Here is a 21,410-nt window from a genome sequence, read left to right as displayed (position 1 = left end):
AGCAGTTCTTCTACTTGCAAATAATTAGCTGGGGAGCTGCTTGCCAGAATTACATTTCAGCCTGGGCAAGATTCATGAATGAAGCTGCGCTGGTTCTGTGATTTTTAAGAGCAACTTTGGCACTACAGTAACCTCTCCTGGACCCTGAGCAAACTGCTCACCATTCTCTGCAAAGTAATTAATATAGTCTGAGGAAGCGCTGCCCAATCTGCTCTTTAATTCTCTGATGTTCTGTGACTGAAACTTTCCTTGTTCAGAGTCATGAGAAAGGGCCCTTTCTCATTCCTGTTGAGGACACTTAGGGCTCTTACATCAGTGGGACCATGCGATAATCTAGGGCTGGACATGGCAGTAGCCACTGTCTTTGGCCTACCAAGAAGGCTAGAGCAGTTGGATCATTTTCTTCTACTTTGTATTTTACTCTGCCACACTGTTAATCCAGAATACTTGGGGAAAATAAAACCCTTTTCAGAAACAGTAACACATACCCCCACCTTCCAGCCCCATCATTTTGTGATCAGCAGCTGGCCCATGCTTTGAGAGTCATGCAGCTACTGGAAAGTTTATCTCATCTTTCCATCACCAAAGAGATCAGCTTCCCTTTGCTTTCTATCACAGAAACCTTCCTGGTAGATGCAAATAAAAATGAAGAAGGGTTCAGGGAATCCTGTGGTTAGCATGCAAGGAATCTGCTTCCTTTTGTACCGCTGCTGGAACACAGCAGGAGAGGTGGCAGCAAAGGTGTCCTGTATCTCACTTAAAGGACAAAAGGAAATACCACAGCAGCAGCACTAGTGATTCTTGTCACCAACAACTGGTTGTCCCGGAGAGTGTTGAAAGAGACTCAGGCCACAGGCTATGCCTACATTCTCTCACCAAACTGGCTAATCTTTCTACTCCTGACTCGGCCCCAGAGCACCTTCTAAGCACAGCTCCTCTTGGGGAAACAAGTCACACGGTAAAACATTGCCCTCTGAAGTGCAGTTTCCCGCTGATTTCAGTACATGCAACTGTGAAGCCAGAAGTTAGCCTGCAATGTCTTTGAAAAATATCTGGAAGCAGAAACACCACAGATAAGTGCCTCTCCAGGGCTTTTTATTTTCCTTCTAAATAAGCTTTCCTCCAGGCTTTCTGTTTTCCTTCTAAATGAGCTATGGTTTTACTTTTCTGTCAATTTATCAAAATGAGTGTATTACAGGTAATCTGCTGTGAAGTGTAATCTAGTTTTCTGGTAATAAGCAATAATTTTAGGCCAACCATTAAAAATTCTTCCATAGAGACCTTGAGTAGTTTATTGCCGAAAACAAGTGACAACAGGAATACTGACCCAGCAATGAGTATCTGTGGAAAGCTTTATAAGCCAACTGCTCCAAACTTCCTCCTTTTCAGCTGAGCAGCTTCCTTCAAATATAAATGTGTCTCCATGTATTTTTGTAGGCATAAGTTGGGCATTGTGAGCTTGGCTTATTCACTTATCAGGAGGCACTTATAATTAGGCAGTGCAGAACACTTAACAATCCTATTTCTCCTTTGTCCTCTGTGCCAGCATTTATGTGTTCATCTGAATAAACATACACTGCTGCAGTATCTATCAGCTTCCTTATTTTCCCAGAGGCAAGATCTCCTGAGATGTCCCCACAGTAGTAAAGAGTGACAGGTAAGAGAACCATGGCATAAGGGAGAGGCTAAAGCAGATGAGGATGGTCCCCAGCAGATCTCCTTGGAGTAAAAGTTCTCTCCAGAAATTCCTGTGTCACCCCCTGTTGTGCAGCAATGTAATTTATTTCCATATTCATCGTAAAAAAATCAGATATTGGGCAGATTAAAAATGGGCTTGACCAACTCTATTGGGGTGACATGGGACACAGCAAGAAAACTCCACTGTGAAAGCATAATGCACAGAACTACCAAAAATCTTCAAGCTCTCAAAATGGTTAGGTTACATGCTCAGAACAACTGCAGCTGCACAGTTGCTCCAAACAGGGAAAGGTAAGTGGGAGTTAGAGATCATGACAGACACCAACACACACAGGACCATGCTAATGAAGCTCTGCTCTTTAGGACCCAAACTAACGTCTTTGGATGATCCTGCTTTGCCAACATAGACTTTCTAGTGGGCAAACAACTCATCTGCATAAATTATGCAGTGTGGATAAACACCCTCTTACCTACTGCCAACCATTTTCAGTTGCATGACTTCAATATGCCTAAATGACCCTTAATATTCAAGGATTTACTTTCCTGGATGAAAGAGGAATATATTTTGGTCCTGGCAGCTGCTCTTCCTGTCCTACAAGCAACAAAACAGATGGTTCAGCCACCATAAAGCTCCTCCTCACAGTCCTCCTCTGCCAAAGAAGGACAATCTGCACTGCACTGCATGGGTCCCTTTTACCAGAGTCACCAAGGCTCCAGATGTTTCTCTCCTCTGTCCCCCATCCATCCCTCCTGCCTGGGACAAGGACATTGCTCTCTATTACTTGGCAGTCAGGAATACCCTCTGCAGGACTCCACAAGGAAAGTACAGAAGAGCCAGTAGCAGACAGGACTGTTAATTAACAGCACTAGTGCCCCAAATTAGCATCTATTATTAAAGGTCTTCAAAATATCTCAAAGATGCTTCACAAATACAGCACAAATCTCTCTCTCCTTCCTGCCATATATCTCATGTGGCTTGTGCTAACTCTAGGCTCCCCTATTAAACTGAATGGAGTGGGGGAAGTGGGAGGAGATTTTTTTAAAAGCAAATAATGTCTGACTTTCAACACAACTTTATTTTGATGTTCTGATCTCTCCATATTCATGTGACTTGATCTAAAAGTTAACAAGAGACCAACCACATCAAAACTGAAATCTCAGTCTCAATCTGACATCACAGTGTTAGAATAACAGGAGTGTGTATTTTGGGGTCACTGCCTTAATATCTTGGACACGCTCTCCCAAGTAGTCCTCATTTCATTTCAAACAAAAACAAGTGACTAAAGCATGGCAGTCAACCACATAAGGCTGGATTAGTCGTGATTGTCTCAGTGTAATCAACCCTTTCTTTTCCCTTTTTAACATAGAAATGATGTCTGAACTGGACATTTACAGAGGAGATAGCTTCTAAATGGGAATTAACTGTTACTCACAAGTAGTGCTTGCAGGGAATAAGATTAATAGCTGCCCCTTACGCTCCCTCCAGACCACTCTCCAGAGAAGCAGCAAATTTATAGAGTCATGGGTTTGATTAGACACAGTGATTTTATATACTTAATTTTGAAGGGTTTGGTTTGGCTGACTTTGTAAATTACTGACAATCAGAATACACACATAATTTGTCCTGCCTATAGCATACATATAGCTGAACTTCAAAATCACAAAAATACACACTATTTCCTTGACTATAGCTTTCCAATTTTCCTACATACATGCATTTCCTACTAGCAAGCTGCAGGCAGCTTGCCATTCATCTGGTGGAGTTTCTGGCTTACACTTCGAAGAGGCCTCACCCCCTCCAGGATTGAGAAAGAAGACAAGATTCATCTCTGACATTTGGATTTATCCTACTCTGGCCAAGCACAGCACATTGAGGTATCAAAGCCACATTCGGGGGCACAAAAGAGGCACTATGCATCTCCTCCAAAGAGACTCAGGAACTTGCCCAAGGTCCCCTAAGAAATCTGTGGCAGAACAGCGAATTTCAGCAACTTCCCTGGCATATCTACATACCCAAAAGTGGGTGAATAAGAGTGTTCTAGTCTCAGTCATGTAACAAATGCACTGTATAAGAGACCTGCTGCAAGACTACTTACAGGGAACATGATTCTCACTCTGATAAATAAGGGAGCTGTAATTACAAGCACTATAAATGTTGGAGGCAAAGCTAATGGGTAACAGCTCTGAGGATGTAAGGAGCTAAGAGAGGCAAGTAAGGATTTCTTTTAAATCCTTTCTGCACATAAAACCATGGCCTGGAAAGCCAAAGGTTACATCTTCTCTGTTTTAAAGTTCTTCCAGATGCCTTAAGTGGGCCACTCACCCACAAGGGATGAGGCTACACACATAGCTATCAATCACTCTGGTAAATGAAATGTTTCAAGTAAATTTTGCAGTAAATCAATAAAATGAAGAGGGGAAGGCTAGCCTCTGACAAAGTCTTCAGTCCATGTTCTCCTGTCCTAAACAACACAACTGCCTCGTGTCTGTTGTACTACAAACTTTCATTATCATATCTGGGAAAACCGTCCACTGATAAGGACCCTGTCCTCCCATACTACAATTGTCATTTGTTGTGCCATGGACATGTTGTGAGGGCAACTGCAAATCTGTCAGCTTATGGGTTACACTACAGGCAAACACCAACCCTGTGTAATTTCTTGAGGATTTACCACTGACATTTGGAAGGCAAAGCACTTGTATCAACTTAAAAAAAATGCTGTAAATTCCTCTTAAAAACCCTGGATGCAAGAGTGAGAAGCAATGTGGGAAACTCTGGCCTTTAGCCAAATTATAAAAGAAATTATTCACTAGCCCTGTAGGTTCATTAATCTAGTTCTGCTATAAATTTTTATTATGAGTTATTATTGATTCATAGCCATAAACACACTAGGTGCTTGAGAACTTTGCCCAAAAGTTTTCACAGTTCCAAATCCTGCACTTGGAAAGACTTGTGCTTACTTCAACATCCAGGAGCAGATGCCATTCATCTCAACAACATCAGCCAACTCAGGTTTCTAATTTTAGTTGTTCCTACTGACAGTTGAGTAACACTGGCACCTTTCAAATAATCCTTTGATTTGCTGATGTCACATGTGCTCTTGGGAGGACACATGTAGTCAACATCCCCTACACCAATGAAGAGAGCTGATTAACTACTGATGCTTGGGACATTACAAGCTTAAGTCATGTACAATCACTTACAGCGGCCTAAAAGCCAAATGAGTCAGAAGAAGTAAAGCCAAGGATTCTTTTGGGGTTTCAAGTTACCAAAGTAAAAGCCTCTTGAAATAGGATCAGTTCTAAAGTAAAAAGAATGCCACAGCAACTTCTCAATGTGTTGAAAAAGCTAACCATTGGGAAGGAAAACTATAAAAAAATACTCTTCGAATCTAGTCAAACATAATGTGATCCTGAAGTGCAATTCTGTTTCAAGCCCATTCCTGAACTGACTAGAGTTGCAGCAAAAATAAGAAATTCATCAGCAAAATCTAATTCAGTCCTGTCTAAACTACAAAGATGAATTATTCACTAAAATGTATGAGATGTCAGTGCTCCCACACTGGGTAGCACTGCTTAATACAGGTCTATGCAGCACCAGCACAGAAAGCTGCTGCCTGGCCAAGGAAAGATGAAGTCCAAAATGAACAGGTCCAGTTTAACATGCAATACCTGAAGGGAAGTGCCAACTGAACAGGCAACATCTTCTTTAATTAAAGTTGCATAGGAGTGGGGATAGCGAGAAGGACACATCTGATGACTTGGTACAATTCGGCCATAAAAAGAAGACTGGATGCTGATGGTGGTTCTGTGAGGACATCTCAGGGAGACATATTCTCCATCGCAGGCATGATCAGTGTAATTCTTTAGTACTTGTGATATGTAACCTGCAAAAACCATGACAAAACCCATCATTAGTGAAAGGTAGTTAATATTTAGATGATTTACAGCAGAGCAGTCTAACAAACACATAACTAACAAGCAATGAGGGATGGAGATTTTATTACTCATCTCACACATGTGCAAAGGAGAGAGACAATGACATGGCCGGGGGGGAAGGCTTGGTGATTTGGCCTTCAGCCATCTTATATATCCTTAGTGGAAGCAATATTCAAATGCTCCAAACTCTCAGTCCGATCATACCACTTATTTACTTTGGCATATCTGTCAAGTTTACAGGAAATGCAGCTGAGCCACACTCATCATTTAGACCACATCTAGATACTACATGCAATTTTTGGCCCCCCAATACAAGACAAACTTCAATAAACTGCAGTGAGTTCAACAGAGGGCCACCAAAATGGTTAGGAGCTGGAGTACTTGCCCTGTAAGACATGCCTTATTCAGTCTGGAGAAGAGAGAGCTTCGAGGGAAACAAATAGAAGCTGCCAGTATCTACAGAGAGGTTATCAAGGAGACGGAGCCAGGCTCTTCACAGTGCTTCACAGTAGGAGAATGAGAGATAACAGGCACAAGATGAAACAATAGTTTCAGACCAGGTATATAGAGCAACTTTTTCACTGTGAGGGCAGTCAAGCAGTGGAGCAGATTGCTCAGAGTTGTGCCGTCTACATTCTTGGAGGTTTTCAAGACCATACTAGATAAGGCCCTGAGCAACCTGGTCTGAGCAGGAGGTTAGACTAGAGAACTGAAGTCCCTTCCAATCTCACTTTTCCTGTGAGCTTATGATGATGGGCAAGAAAGGCCCAGACACAAAGCCACTAAGGGGAAAGTTGGGGTTACAGTTGGTTGTATGAGGTCCTATTCCGTCAGGGCACACCAGTCACATCTTTGATCTCCTTTCACAATATACCATTTTAATTCTTCTGGTTGCACCTTCTAGGCCACTGATATAAAAGCTTTGCTTTCTCTCCAATTTTGCAGTTTCCGTCTTTTTAGAAGGAAAACAGTACACAGAGCCAAATCCGTTCTTGTTTATTAGAGGATGACATCAACCACAATAATAAAGTTGTTAAGAATAAAGCATGGGGACAAAGCTATGTCAAAGTTGCACCAAGTTAAAAGGGCTGATTGCAGTCGGGTTACCATGGGAACTGCCAAACAAATCCTGACTTTGCCAAACTCACTCATGAGGGGAAACTACTGTGGTGTTGATATAGGGACATCTGTGCAGGGAACTCTACAGCAGGTCCCATATCAGCATCAGCCACAGTCCCATTCAACCCTACAGACTTCTTCACTGTAATGAATTTGGAAGTCCCCTTCCCACTATTGGCCACCAACACAACTCTACCAGCATCAATCCCACAATGCCTTGTCCCTATCTTCCCCTACCTTTTCATGAAAGAAAACAAAGAGCCTCTTTTCTTAAGAGGCAGAGAGAAAAGACAAAACCATTAAGAGAAACAGGTAATCCCTGGACAAATTCCTAAAAGGGAACCTGAAGTATATCTTAGACTTGTTTTTAAAAAATGGCTACAATGTGACTATTCTCTTGGTGGCCCATAATCATAAAATAATTTAGGCTGGTCTCTGCCAGTCATCTAGTCCAACTTTCTGCTCAAAGCAGGACCAACTTAGAGCAGGTTTCCCAGAGTCATGTCCAGTTCTGAATATCTCCAAGGACGGGGGACTCCACAACCTCTCTGGGCAACCTGTGCCAGTGCTTAACAATTTTCACAGTGAAAAATTTTTTCATTACATGAAATTGGCATTTCCCATGTTATGACTTTTTTTTTGTTGCCCCTGGTTCTTTCATTGTACATTTCAGAGAAAAGACTATTCCATTTCCTCTATACCTTTAGGTAGCATAAAACAGTAATTAGATCCCATTCTCCTTATTCTTTACTTTTCCTAGATGAACAGACCAAATCCCTCAGTCTCTTACTATTTATAATATGTTCCAGTACCCTTGCCTTCTTGGCAGCCAAAGGGACTCTCTCCAGATTCTCAACATCTTTTCTATAGTAAGAGGCCAGCTTGGTATGCAGATACCCTTCATTACTGCAAGGTGCACTCTGTTCTCACATTCATCATCCTGTCTTCCAAGACAGAATAATGCACACAGCGAAGCACAATTCATGTGGTTTGAGAGAATTCATGTGGCTTGCTCAGAATCATTTCAACATCAACTCTAGCTATACTTGTAGTCACATCTGTAGGGTATATTTACTCCACTAAGTTAAACATTCCCAGGGCATTTTCTCTGTCCCTAAGGTCATATCCTGAAACTTTCTCTTACTCTCCAAAATAGTAAGGCCTACATACAGAGATTTTACTGAGAATAGTTCTTCTTCCATACCAACACTGAAACCTGTCTCAGGAGTTGTGTGAAAGAATAGTGGTCTGAACAAATTTCAAGGTGCCTAAAACTACTAAACTTGTTCTTCAAGATAACCAACACACAGTAATCTAGCTTCAGCATTCAAGCTGCCACTATGATGGCTATATTCTCTGATTTCTCTAAATTTTAGTCTGTAGTTCTTATTTAGCAGTTCTGTCACTGCAGTGCCTCAAGGTGTGTGCCACATAGACATTTACTCAAATCAACATATTAATTTCCAAGTCACCAGGGCATCATTTGCTTATAAGAAAAAAACTGAGACAAAGCGCTGGTAATTAGAGTGACAGGGCTGCACCAGATCAGAAAACAGCACTGTTTAATTTAGTGCCTTTATCTCACTTGTTCAAGGAAGCGCCCTGGGAATAAAATGAACTACTGGAGTGCATCTCTTTTCCCAGTCAGTAGAATACATGATCTGTGTGATGCTGTACACCTAGTCCTGGAGTCAGATCAGCTCTTCTCCCTCAGAAGTAAGGCAACCATACAAGATGGACATCAGGAAAAGCAAACTACACACAAAACCAGAACATAACACAAAACATTAAACCCTGCTTTCCATGCTGTTATTCCAGTGCATTAGGACTTTTCCCTGAGGCTGACCTATTAGGGAGCCAGAGAAATACAACCAAAGTGCAGTCAAGACTCTACTGGCTCCTCTGAATATTAAATTTTTCTGTCAGAACAGCCACCCTAGAGCATGCCTTTCATATTACCAATTCAGGATCACGGAAAGTTTCAACGCCTGCAATTAGTGCAGATCACTTGTTGAAACAACTCCTTCCTCTCATCTTCCATCAGCAATCACAAAATAACTTGAGCTCATTTAAGCTCAAGATATTGAAGGAATTTAATGTTTTAATGGTGACTGGCTAATAATAAACAAAGCACAATGTCTGAAACATCTGGCACTGACCGCTGTTAGAGAGAAGATACTGAATTAGGCATGGGCATGATCAGGGATGGCATGATGTTCTTTAAAGAGCAAAAGGAAGTGACTGTAGAGAATTAATGCTCTTTTTTTTTTTCCTCTTTAAATGTTCCAAATTTGCATAACATTCATTAGTAGTTCTTTTGAAAGTGTTGTAACTTTGTTACCCATTGATTCATGGTTCAGTAACCCAAAATCTGAATTGTTTTCAGCATCCTTGCTGAATTTTCAGTAACAAGTCTTCAGTGACTTTTTGTACCACTACATTTTGCACCAGGGAGGGAATTACTGGGATGCTCTTTACTGAATTAAATGCATAAACATGTAGCCAATGGCAGGTGTTTAAGGACCTGAATGGCACTTATATACTAAAGGTAAGAAGCACTTCATAAGTACACAGGGAATAGCTTACAGAGCTCTTTGACTCTTTCCTGGCAAGCATGAAAAAATCTCTTTTGGATGGCCACAAGAAACTCTTTTACTTTAGCAAAAGGCAACAGCAGCTCACCAATCAGCTATTGATAGACCACAGAATATGACAGACAAGAAACTGAGATGATAAAGGTATTATCAAATGATGTTATCATTCCCTACCAAGTATATGTCTCTGCATTATTATCTGGGATATAGGCTACAGTCCTACAACTGTCCACTCCAAAAAAAGATAAGGCAAGCTGTTTTTAAAGATGGCCAAAAACATTTGCCACTCTTTTCTTCATCCTCAGATTCTGGGATGTGAAATCACCATTGTCAGATCCAGAGCTGCAGGCAAGCAACTATTTGAGGAAAATATCCCAGCTGTACTACTACAGTCAAATCTATTTTGTCAGGGTTCATCTTGGAGTGGAAGTGACATAAATTCTCATGATTTATCAGGAAATTTTTTGTCAGTTCACTTATTAGTCTGTCTAGGGAAGACAATGTTAGAGCAGGTAGTAATTTGAGCTTTTCTTTAAGAATATGTATTTCATTTCAAAGGATGGTAAAAGCATAAAAGAAATCTAAAGCATTAAGCCCAAATGCTACAAGTTTTTAAAAACTGCGTCACAAAATAGATAGACCATTTTTGCCCGCTAGCAAGAAGGAAATGTTTCTTTCAAACACCACTTGCAATTTGTTTTTCCAAAGTCCAGAGTTTGACTCCTATTAGTCATCAGCAATTATTCTCCACTATTCACCAAACACAACACTTAGTGCTGACTATAACTCTATCCCACCCAGCAATGTCAGTTCCCAAGAACCATTTTCACCACTGCCTCTCCAGGGAACTGTTGCTCAGTTCTCATCCAAAAGCCAGTTCTAACGCCTATGCGGACCAGAGAAAAATAACAGTTTCATACAGATTATCATCATTCTACAGGTACTTTAAATCTAAACATCATCCTTTACTTACACTCATAGAGCTACAACCCTGCCTTTTTGAAACTAAAGCAACTGACAGAGTGGTTCCCAAAAGCACGGATGATATAAGAGCTTCCATCCCATACAGATACAGGATAATAGTAGAGTATACAAACACTCATTTATATATCCTATTTAACCATGGTTGTCTAAAATTGGTAAGCACTCTTCTCCATCTTCCACTAAACACAGTCTGAGTTTTGCTTGACAAGGCATATACCAACGCACCAGCTCACCAGTCACCAGATGATGAATTTCATCTTTTACCAGGAAACATCTCTGTGAGTGTGTGCTGGAGAAATAATCAAAAAAAAACTAACTCCTTGTACAGTTCGGATATGATCTGAAACTTCTAAAAAATTACAAGGAAACTCTAAGTATTTTAATGGCTAATGAACTACTACACACAATTCAAGAGAGAGCTTCATTAATATCTGCATCAAGCTATATCTAAGCTATAGTAATGTCGTCCTGAAATATCCCATTTTGAGCTTTTGTAGTTACAAATATAGAAGTGTATACATATAATAGAGAAAAATCAATGTAATGAAAAAAGAACATTATACTTAGAAACAAGTCATTTCCCATTGTCTGAAACACATGAAGTCAGTGCGATTAATTGTTAGTGCATAAAGCATTGTCTTGCTCGTGGTTGATACAGATTCTTTTATTTTTAGTCTCTTATTTTCTAAATCTGTACTGTTTTTTTTAATATCTACTGTTATTTTTTTCTAATTTCCTCAGCTTCCTTGCAGATGTTTTGGGACTCTGAAAGTGAAACAGAATTTTCTTCATAGAGAGACCTTAATCAGATACTTTTCTGGAGCTCAGACTACCCCAATATCACCCTGTTTTTCAACTAGGCTATGGACTGGAAAATTTCAGTTTATTCTTTATATGCAGAACACCGATACTTGTAACATCTCACAGAAACAGTGCTAAGCCAGTGGAATAGAATAACACGCCATGAGGATAGGCAAACAGGGCTGAAATGTGACCCCAGGCAAGGCTTGAAGCCAGAGCAAGTAACTCAATGAGTGCGTTTCATACCAGGCATTACTGATAATCCTGTGGTTGCAGTAGTAAAAGCAGCTCTCTGAAATCACAGAGCAGCCTCGTATGGACAAGTAGGGTTTGTTTTGCTTTGTTACTAATACTGGAGATTAAAACTTGCTATTACAAACCTTCTACAGAGAGATTTGCTTTCACTTCGGCTACTCCTCAACCCTTTCACCTTTCAGATACTATACAGCACTGGAAAAACTTGAGCATCTTGTAAGCATACTTAGGAAAATATTTTTATTTTAAGTCAACAGTTCCTTGTCCACTATCTGATCTTCTGTACCGCAGTTGTGGCTCCAAACAGTATCTATCCAGCGTTAACTTAGAAAACCAGCTTTGAAGCAAAAGTGAATTTAGAACTGCAGCTTAGTGCCAGCATTTCAAGGCTAAACAAGGTAACATTTTGTAAATGCTGAACAGTATTTCATACGTCTCCTGGGTTTGTATAAGGATGAGAAGGTAGTGGAAATTAGATTGGTGAGGGCTTGGGGTGACAGTAATAAAAGCATGGTGGTTTTCAACTCTGCAGGCTTGAATCTAATGCAGGTATTAGTGAGGATTATCACTAATTATACCCTTAAATTTCCTAACTGTAAACTCCTATAGAATTTAATAAAACACTACAACCCTTCCACAGACTGTTGGAATACCTCTGGAGAATTTAATAAGCAACTCCAACTGCAAGTTTATTAGGTCTAGAACTTTAAAAAATTGATCCAAAAATTCAATACAAAAAATCTTGTTTGCCACTTGAACACCATCTTAGTTGATTTTCTTTGAATGTCTCATAAATCTATGGTTTCTTGAGAACTTACTTTTTTCTAAAACAAGTTTTTAAAGCCCTTAGGACTACGGAAATTTTTTTTCCCCGATCTTTTACATTTTGAAAGCATAAATTAAAAGAGTTTTAAAACTGTCTTTTTTTTTCATTTTATGTTTCTAGAATCAGGGAAATTTAGCCTGGAAGGGCCTCCTGCAGGTCATTAAGTCCAAACTGCTGCTCAGAGTAGGGCCAATATCAAAGTGAGATCCAGCTGCTCAGCACCTCGTTCAGCCCTGAGCAAGGACTGCCAAGGACAGGGATTCCCCAGCCTCTGAAGCACCCATACCAGTGGTTCATCACTCTCCTGATTAAAATTATTTTCAAATTAGTGCTCAGAATTACCCCTGTTACAGCTCATGTCTGTTGCCTCTTGCTTTTTTATTTTGCACCTCTGAGAGAAGCCTAGCTTTGGTTTATGTATAACCATTTTTAGGAATCAGAAGGAAGCATCTGGATATCCCCTCAGGCTTCTCTTCTAGAGCCTCCCCTCCCATGCCATGTGCTCCAGCCTCTAACTATCTATCCTACTGGTTCTCCACTGGACTCCCTCCAGTTTGTCAGTGTTTCTCTTATAAGCTTGTACCAGTATCATAATCTGTAATTCAAGGCACTGACCATCCAATTCCTCTGGATTTAAGGAATTTTTTTAAAACTTTTGTTTCACTAGCTGTATGGTTGCAAGCAGCCAAGATGCTGAAGGAAAACTGACAGTACAGAGAATTCGGCTGGAAGAAGCTGCACCAGGACTTCACCAACTTGCAACTTTCTCTCCAGCCATTTATTCCTGCTCCCCTATTTCAGATCAAAGCCTCTTCCACTGCTCTGTGTGCATGGAGGTGTGTATGTGTGTGTCTCAGTGACAGCAACCAGAGTTGGACAACAGGCCAGAGGGTCTATATGTGTGCTGCCAGTAACCAGAGCAAGTGAGGCTGTGCATATTGCATGGGTATGTACGTCCGTCTGTGGCCACTAGTGACTATCAAGCCATCAAGCCAGCCTAGCTGGCATATAGAAGAGCTTTGGGAGCCAGGTATAAAAGCAGCCACAAGTCTGGGTCAGATACTGGAGACAGCAGGCAGCCTGTGAATTGGCTACAGGACAGACCAGGAGCCCCAGGCCAGCTACAGGAAGACCAGGGGTCAGGGAGTCAACTGAGAGACCAGTCTGCCTGCACACATCTGAGATGTGACTTCAGGTGACTGGAGATGTGAGGCCCCACGAGCCAGCTGCTGCACGGACTGTCTAAGGCCAGCTCCTGGGGGATCCACATTGTACGTTTGTATGCATATTTTCTAACAGGTTTTCATCCTGATCAACCAGAGAGGGGAAGAGGATGAGGCCCCTGGGGCTGTTTGTGCTTGTGTGAATGCTGAGTGTTTCCACCTGTGTTGATCTGCGTGGTCTGAGACACACACATCTCTCTGTCAGGAGCAGATGCTCAGCATCACTGCTTCTCGCACCTGGGAACACAGGGCCATTGCTGCCTTTCCTCTATTAGGCTTCCATATTTGGCAACTCCTAACACTTCCCACTAAAAATTCCACACGTGTGTGTGTATCTCTGTGTATATATATATCTATATGCAGACATACACACACACACACATATGCATATGTTAAAAAAAAAAATAAAAATCAACTTCACAGAATATTTTACCTAGTCTAAGTTGCAGTAGAAGCCTGAATCCCACTATGTGGAGTTCATTTTTTGCAGTGCTAAATTTCTTAAACACTGTGTTAAAACAGTGTTACAGCATTATAAATATTAATACATAATATAATTAATGTTAGTGTTACAGCATTATAAATATTAATGTCTTTAATTGTAAAAAGTATAACTTAGCATACATTAGTATGTATTATGTGTCAATTATATAAAGTATATTGCACATAACACAATCATATTTATAAAATATATCTTATAGCATAACCTAAAGGTGATTACCAGGTCGCCTTGGGAAAACTTATGGGGTTTGTTCAGTACTCAGAGAATGAAAGCTGTAATTTTGAGAGATGCTTAGTGTATACTTCTTACAGCCCGAAAAGGTCAATTCCATGCACTATAGACAAGCTAGGCACTATTTCATTCTAGAGATACAGCTGCAGTAAGTGTTAAGGTCATTGCTTTATAGCTGAAGGAACTACATGGGTGATACTTCCTGAGCAGCTTCAGTTGGCTCTTTCTCCTTGGCTCTCAACCAAGTCCTTTCCAAAACACAGTCATCTCACAAATAAATCACAGCGCTGCTCACTGTGGCCTTGCTGTTGCATTCTAAGTAGTGATAAAGAGCTCACATCACCTGGGGTCATGTAGCTCTTCTAAATTAAGTTCTAACAGGTTTATTTTATTGAAAGGACCATTTTCTCTAGATAGCATATATACAAGAGATTTTTAACATCAAAACTACATTGATATAATTAGGCTGCCATAATGATACCCATATAGTTTTTCATAGTAAACAGTCACACAGGAACACAATTGCATAACTACCAATGCACCTTTGCTGGTAAACTTCCTCATGTAGGTAAGTTTCATTGGTGTTCATTTTGACTTCCAGTTCCACAATAAAGTCCTTTTGATCCCAGCCCTTCCTGTGATAATTCTTATGGAAAACAAATTTGACCTTGGAAATCAACATCATTACAAATCTGCCATGAAAATGGAAAGACCCTAGCTAAGCTAAAACAATCCCACATCTTAGTGTCTTCCTGCAGCCATAGGCAGCACTGCCTGCAGAAAAGTTTAAGAGCTCAAACAGGATCTGTCCCCACACTCAGCCTGCTCCCAGGGCATGCTAATGCTCAACCTTTCCTACAAGCATCACTGGGTCTTACACCAAGAGACTGATGGCCTTCATGCACCTTCTGGTCCAGTCACTAAAATTGCTGAAATCAAATTTTTGCCATTTCTCAAGTCCCAGGGGCCAACTTACTCATGTGTCACTAAAGCAATTAACCAACGTAATATTCTTATGGAGCAGGGAAAGGAGTTAGGAGCTGGATCCATGCACCTCCCTCAGGACATGCTCTGAGCTCACAGAGTGTCCCACTGCTTCTTCAGGATGCCAAAAACATTTTATGGCGATCAACATCTTAATCCATCTCCACTTAACCCATCATATAGAATAGCATAGCATAGCATAGAATTTGCACTTCCATGGCTTGTGTGTTGAATCTGCAATCACTGCCACTTTCTCCACAGCCAGGGGAGAAGCACCCTATAAGTCTCTGCAAGGCATCTCTTTATCTCCATCAAATCCCTTCTGAGGCCCTTCTTAGCCATATCACCCACAGCGAAGTCAATGTTGGTGAGCACAGTGCCCAACAGCAGTCTTCTGGTGTACCCTCGTGCCCAATAAATGCACCTTTTGTTTTGATCTCTAGTATTTTGAAAGTGCAGAGTTTACCACTTCACCACATACCAAAGATCTTCTGGAAGTAGGAAATATTCAGAATCTGTCATGAAAGCAGCTGCTGTATATCAGGTCTCTCATAATAAGGTCTGTGACAGCTCCTGCATGTCCTCACCCAGTGTGACAGAGTACCAACCCGGGAAGGTTGGGGACTGTCCAATTTGACCAGAACACAGAATTTCCCCATTGCAAACACAGGAAAAAGGGTTTTTTCCTGTATTAGAAACATGAAACAAGGGAAATATAAATCAGCCTTGTTAAAACCATGAGCTTCTGCAGAGCTACAGTAGTAGTACCACCTAAAAGCAGCCTGGTCTTTGCCCACAGCTTTACTGGGAGTGACAGAGAAATATCCTGTTACCACTCAAATTAAAAGAAAGCTTTCTCATAGCATATCACACTGGGACAAAGCAAACAGCTATTTGACCACACAAGTGATAGACAAGACTTTATGCACACTGACCAATTCTTTAAGTAAATCAAGAACTAAGCCATGACAATCTGCCAAGGGTTAATAAAAACCAACACTAAATAAAAAGGTTTCTTCCCATTCGGGAGAACTTATTCTGACAAGACTATGAGTACAGAAAGATGGCAGCTTTGTTTAGAGTAAGGCAAATGACAGGAGTGAAGGCAAAAGTGCATAGCCCTACAGGAGCTTCTGCTAAAGTCATCAAAAGCAGATGTGAGCACTTTGCACATAGCGACAGAAGACAGCTCTGGGGCTCTCCAAGTGACCTACACATCCCTTTTTCAGCAGATTTCAACTGACAGGTCAAAATGTTGAACAATTCCTCTGATTCTGGAGAGCAAACTTGAAATCCTGTTACCTTTCATGAAACAATACAACATGAATTACATGTTCAAATACCAACTTGGCAGTAAAGAGTTCTCCTACAGGAAAATACCTCCAGTCAGGTTGTAGTCTCATTGATTTTAACAAGCACTTCAATGCTCCAATTGTCATTTTTATTAGAAACCTTTTTATATTGCAAACTGTGAAATTCAAGGCCTTCTTCATTTGATGTTGTGTAATAAGGGTAACGGGTAAGCAATTTTAGTGCTCAAGTAAGGTCAAATCGTTCTGGATTGCTTTGCCACCTAGCAATTTTTCCACTGAAGAAGCAGGAAATTTTGGGGAACAGTGACAAATCGCTGTCTGTGGTGGGAAGGACAGGCAATGCTCACAGACATACGGTGTGAGCTCTACCAAGACACTGTGGAGAATCCACACTTGTCATTCCCCTTCAGACTGGAGATCTTGTGCTTAATTCTCCTAGAATGCAACTCCTATGAAAACTCAAAAATTAGGCAAAAGCTTGTTTCCAACACTGGGATTTTAACATCTCCCTTTTCCTTCTGTTTTAAATTCCATGTTTTATTTATTTATTCTTATTCAGGGTAGATTTGACAAATCTAATGAAAGCAACAGCTCTGTAATGAGCATGCATCCTTTTCCCCAGGACCTGCAATAAGAACTATGATGCTGCCCTCTGCATGACCTTCGCCTGTGAAATGTATATTTCTCTTTTCTTTGGCCAGGCCTTGGCAGCTTTATGAACCCCAAGAGAAAAAAGGAAATGAGGAGAGACTGAGACAAGATAGAAAAGGCTAAACAGTGAAAGGAAGAAGCAGAGTAGGGGAAAAAGAAGGAAATTAAAAAGAGAAAACAAAAGGAGACACAGGGTAGAGTAGACATATGAAAAAAAATTCTCTTTCTCATTTTCCAATTAGAAGTTTGGTCCCAGGAGCTTATCCTGCCAACAAGAATCAGCTGGAAGCATCATGGAGCCTGGGTCACTTGAAACTGGAGAAATGGAGAGCAGCCTTAAAATACTAAAAAGGAGAAAAGAGAAAGATTTTGAGCAAGAATACCCATTTGTAAGTGAACTTCTCTTTATGTTCCCATGTGGTAGAGCTCAAAATCATACTTCCTTGCAGAAAGAACTGTGTTACCCAGAGATAACAATTATCCAGGAGAAAAGGGAGCTCAGACTGGCTGTAAAAAGAGAAAAAAATATGAAGATAAAAAAGTAGGTTTGCATGAGTCTCCCCTTATTTCTGATATGCCCTATCTCTGATGACTTGGCTACAAACCTCAGATATTGTCTTAACAGAACGTGCAGTGTGTTGCATATGCAATAACCAGGCAAAACTGCCAGATCAGCATCTTCTGTTTAAGCCATTGACTTCAGCCAAGAGAGAATTTATTATTCACCAGTAACTGGACAACTTAAAGCAACGATAAATGTCAGGGTAAGAGGAATGATGATTTCACAGGTAAATTGGGTTTTTATTGTTTGCTATAAACAATACTAACAAGAGACAGGCATCTTGAACATCACCAGTTCAAGTTGTCAGGCTGCCCAACCAGCCTGAAGGTAACTAACCTCAACTTCCCACAAGCTCCTTCTGGAAAAGACATTGCAGGAATAGACAGAAAATCAGCACTTGGGAGTAAAAGCAGGATGGTCTCTGTACCTTGGGCTGAAGATCAAGCCTTAATGCAGGAGCTTCTTTTCTGCCTGTTAAAAAAGCTATACCTTCCTGGTGGCTCAAGCAAAAAGCCTTGCCTGTTTCAAAAAACTACAGTTAAATTGGTGAGATATTATTTTTCCTCAAGAATCACATCACTCCATCACAGAACTTGTAATCTTTTGGGGCTTTAAAAATTACTGGCTAAATTAGTTTATCCTAGTTTAGGCTTCATTATTTAGACCTATTAGATCCCTGTCCTCAGTTTTTTTTTTCATTTTTGCATTGGTGGGAAGGGAGCTTTGCTTCCCAGTTAGGCAAAGCCATAGCATGAAGGAAAACTTTGGCTTAGAAGACTGTCCCTTACAGCCCACCACGTACGGGGTTTAACTACCATTTGAGCTCTCTCCATACAGTCCGTAAAAAGAAAAAAGCACTGTCAGTTGTGAAACTTTATTCCAAAGTAGATGTCTAACTGAGAAAAGAAGACAAGCCACGTCTGAAACTGGTTTACCCCTCTGCTGACTGTAAGGGAGCCCCATCTAACTAGTGCAAACATATTTTCCTTATAAGCATCAGAAGAAAGATGAGCTGAACTGCTCATTCTGTATCATAGAATTGAGGAATGGTTTCATGACCTCCTTCTGGTAAAGGTTTCCCAAGGTGGAGCTCACCATGTGTATGGAAGGTCGGTATAGTGGCAGCTCACTGCTCTGTCCCCTCTGGGGTCCCACAGATGAATGAGGGTTTATGGTACAGCAACACAGTGGTTGCTAGTGCTAGAACATAATCTTTGGAGAGACTCTAGTGTTCTTCAGACTCTGCCATTCCTGAAGTCTTGCCACTACTATAACTTTTGTCTTTAGTACCTTAAATCACTTTAAAGTGATTCCTACATAAAACAAAAGAAAAATTGCACTTATGTAAACAAGTAAATCAAGCCCAGGCTCAATCCATAGCCCTGAGGGAGAAACTATGACTGATAAACTAGAATTACTACATTCTACTCTTTGCCCAAAAAACAAGGTGAAGTTGTCTATTTGGACAGTCTGCACTCTCCTGAGCCATGCTCTGACTATGACTGGGAAATTGATAGTTACTGCAGGTCTAAATGGTGACTGTGAGCATGTAAAATCTTGAACAGGACAATTGTGTGGCAGTGGTTAGCACACCCTCCTGATGCTCTTTAGTTTTCTAACATAAAGCTTTAACCATACTAGTTTAGCTTCTCGGGACCAAAAGGCCATTCACAGACAGCTTCTACCTCCTCCTCGGTGCTGTCACGAATGGTCAGCTCTGGCTGCCGGCCACAGGGCCAGAGAAGAGTTCCCAGCACACTTCATCTGATATCAGTTTCATCTGCACCACAGTTTCCCAAATATCAGCTAAAGATGATCCTATTTCTACATCCATGGGAAAACCAGGAAAAAAATAAGGACCTGTGAATGTGAAGTAACAGGGGCCACAGAAAGACTGGAGATAAAGAAATATAAATGCATACTGATTTTTAATCAGGAGCAGTGAGTAACAGTTCAGGACATAACAAAGGATACACAAAGGGAGGGAACTGCTTAGCCTGGAATATAAGCTAATAATAATAATGAAGACATCTGACTAACAGAGAAAAGACAGAACAACCCCGTTCTAGCACATCAGCCCAATCATCTTTATAAAGGCAATAAGAGAAAACACAAAAGGTATTTTTCCACATGGTCCCTTTCCTCCCCCACCTCTCACTAAGGCCATTCCCCATATTTGCAGCTTCTTTCAAGGACAGAAATAATATTTGGCTTCCTTGGCAACGAAGAACAAAGAGACAATAGAAATCCAACAGTGGAATTTATTAAGCCACATAGTACACTAACCCCTTGTTATAGGGACAGCAATCAGGCAGAGCAGAATGGCCCCAGCGTAACAGCAGTTAGAAAAGCTTTTTGGCTAAAAGCTATTTGCGCTGCTTTGACACAGAGCAGTTGTTTTGACTAACAGGCTAAAGAAGGGGATTTCTTTTGCAGAGTAACACTTTGAAGGGCTCTTCGCCTCACAGCTGTAACAGCAACTACATCCACAGCACCCGTTTTCCTCCTACCTATTGTATTACATACCAAAACACATCACAGGCCAAAACAGTTTCAGGGTCAGTGCTAAACTCAGTGAGAATTGTGCTCATATATGGACAGCATTACAGCTAAAGGCTGTGATTAAAGTACAAGGCCTGGGAGCATTTCCCAGTCTTTGGGTCTGAGTGCACATCCCAGCTGTATCCCAACTCCATACTGGAACCCAGACACATCATCCCTCCCCAGAAAAGGGGATTTTTTTTTTAATTATTATTATTTTTCATCGTCATACAGCTTAGACAGATCAATAAATATCACCTCCTACATTATCCTGGTTTGGAACAGGACAGGGAACTGCACCCAGTTATTCTGATTTTGAGTCTAATGTTATGCTTTTCTGTTACACTAAGGAACACTTCTGAACCTGTGTATGTCATCTGCATATTTTGCAGATGATGCAGAACTGGAAGGAGCAGTTAATAGACCAGATGGTTGTTCCATCATTCAGAGGGACCTTGACAATATGCAGAAATGAGCAAACAGGAATCTCATGAATTTTAACTAAAGGAAAAGTCCTGCTCATGGGGAGGAGTATCCCCACACACCATGCTGGAGACCAACAAGCTGGAAAGCAGATTTGTAGAAAAGGACCAAGGTGTCCTGGTGGACGTCAAGTTGACCATGAGCCAGTAACATGCCCTCACAGCAAAGGCAGCCATTGTTAGGACTATCGCCAGCAGGTCAAGAGAGGTAAGCCTGCCCCTCAGCACTGGTAAGACCCATCTGGAGTATTGTGTCCAGCTGTGAATTCACCAGTACAAGAGAGACATGGACATACCAGTGAGAGTCCAGCGAAGGACCACAAAGAAGATCAAGGGACTGGAGTATCTGTCATATGGGAAGAGGCTGACAGAGGTGGGACTGCTTAGACGGGAGAAGAGAAGGTTCAGTGGGATCTTGTAAATGTGTATAAATGACTGATGTGGAGGGAGTAAAGAAGACAGAGTCAGACTCTTCTCAATGGTATCCAGTGAATGAACAAGAAGCAATGGGCACAAACTGAAACACAGGAAGTTCCATTTAAATATATACGTATAGCTGTGCAGGTGGTCAAACACTGGAATGGGCTGCCCAGAGAGGTAGTGGAGTCTCCAACCTTGCAGATACTCAAAATCCAACTAGACACAGCCCTGAGCAACCTGCTGTAGGTGACCATGCTCTAATCAGGTTCTTGTTCTAAGTGGGCT

At 41.0% G+C, this 21,410-nt stretch overlaps 1 protein-coding gene across 1 annotated transcript in view; it reads right to left on the bottom strand.

Moving 5' to 3' along the window:
* The window catches only part of EVA1A (eva-1 homolog A, regulator of programmed cell death), a 211,515-nt gene that overhangs the window by 147,066 nt on the left and 43,039 nt on the right, over nt 1-21,410 (bottom strand). The window contains exon 2 of the mRNA XM_033004958.1: nt 5,371-5,585. Coding sequence (XP_032860849.1) covers nt 5,371-5,585 — 215 coding nt within the window. The remainder of the gene's footprint in view (nt 1-5,370; nt 5,586-21,410) is intronic.

Source organism: Tyto alba, unplaced genomic scaffold (assembly GCF_018691265.1).
Source record: "Tyto alba isolate M040663 unplaced genomic scaffold, T.alba_DEE_v4.0 Super-Scaffold_40, whole genome shotgun sequence".
Taxonomy (NCBI): domain Eukaryota; kingdom Metazoa; phylum Chordata; class Aves; order Strigiformes; family Tytonidae; genus Tyto; species Tyto alba.
This window is presented reverse-complemented; position numbering and strand designations above follow the sequence as displayed.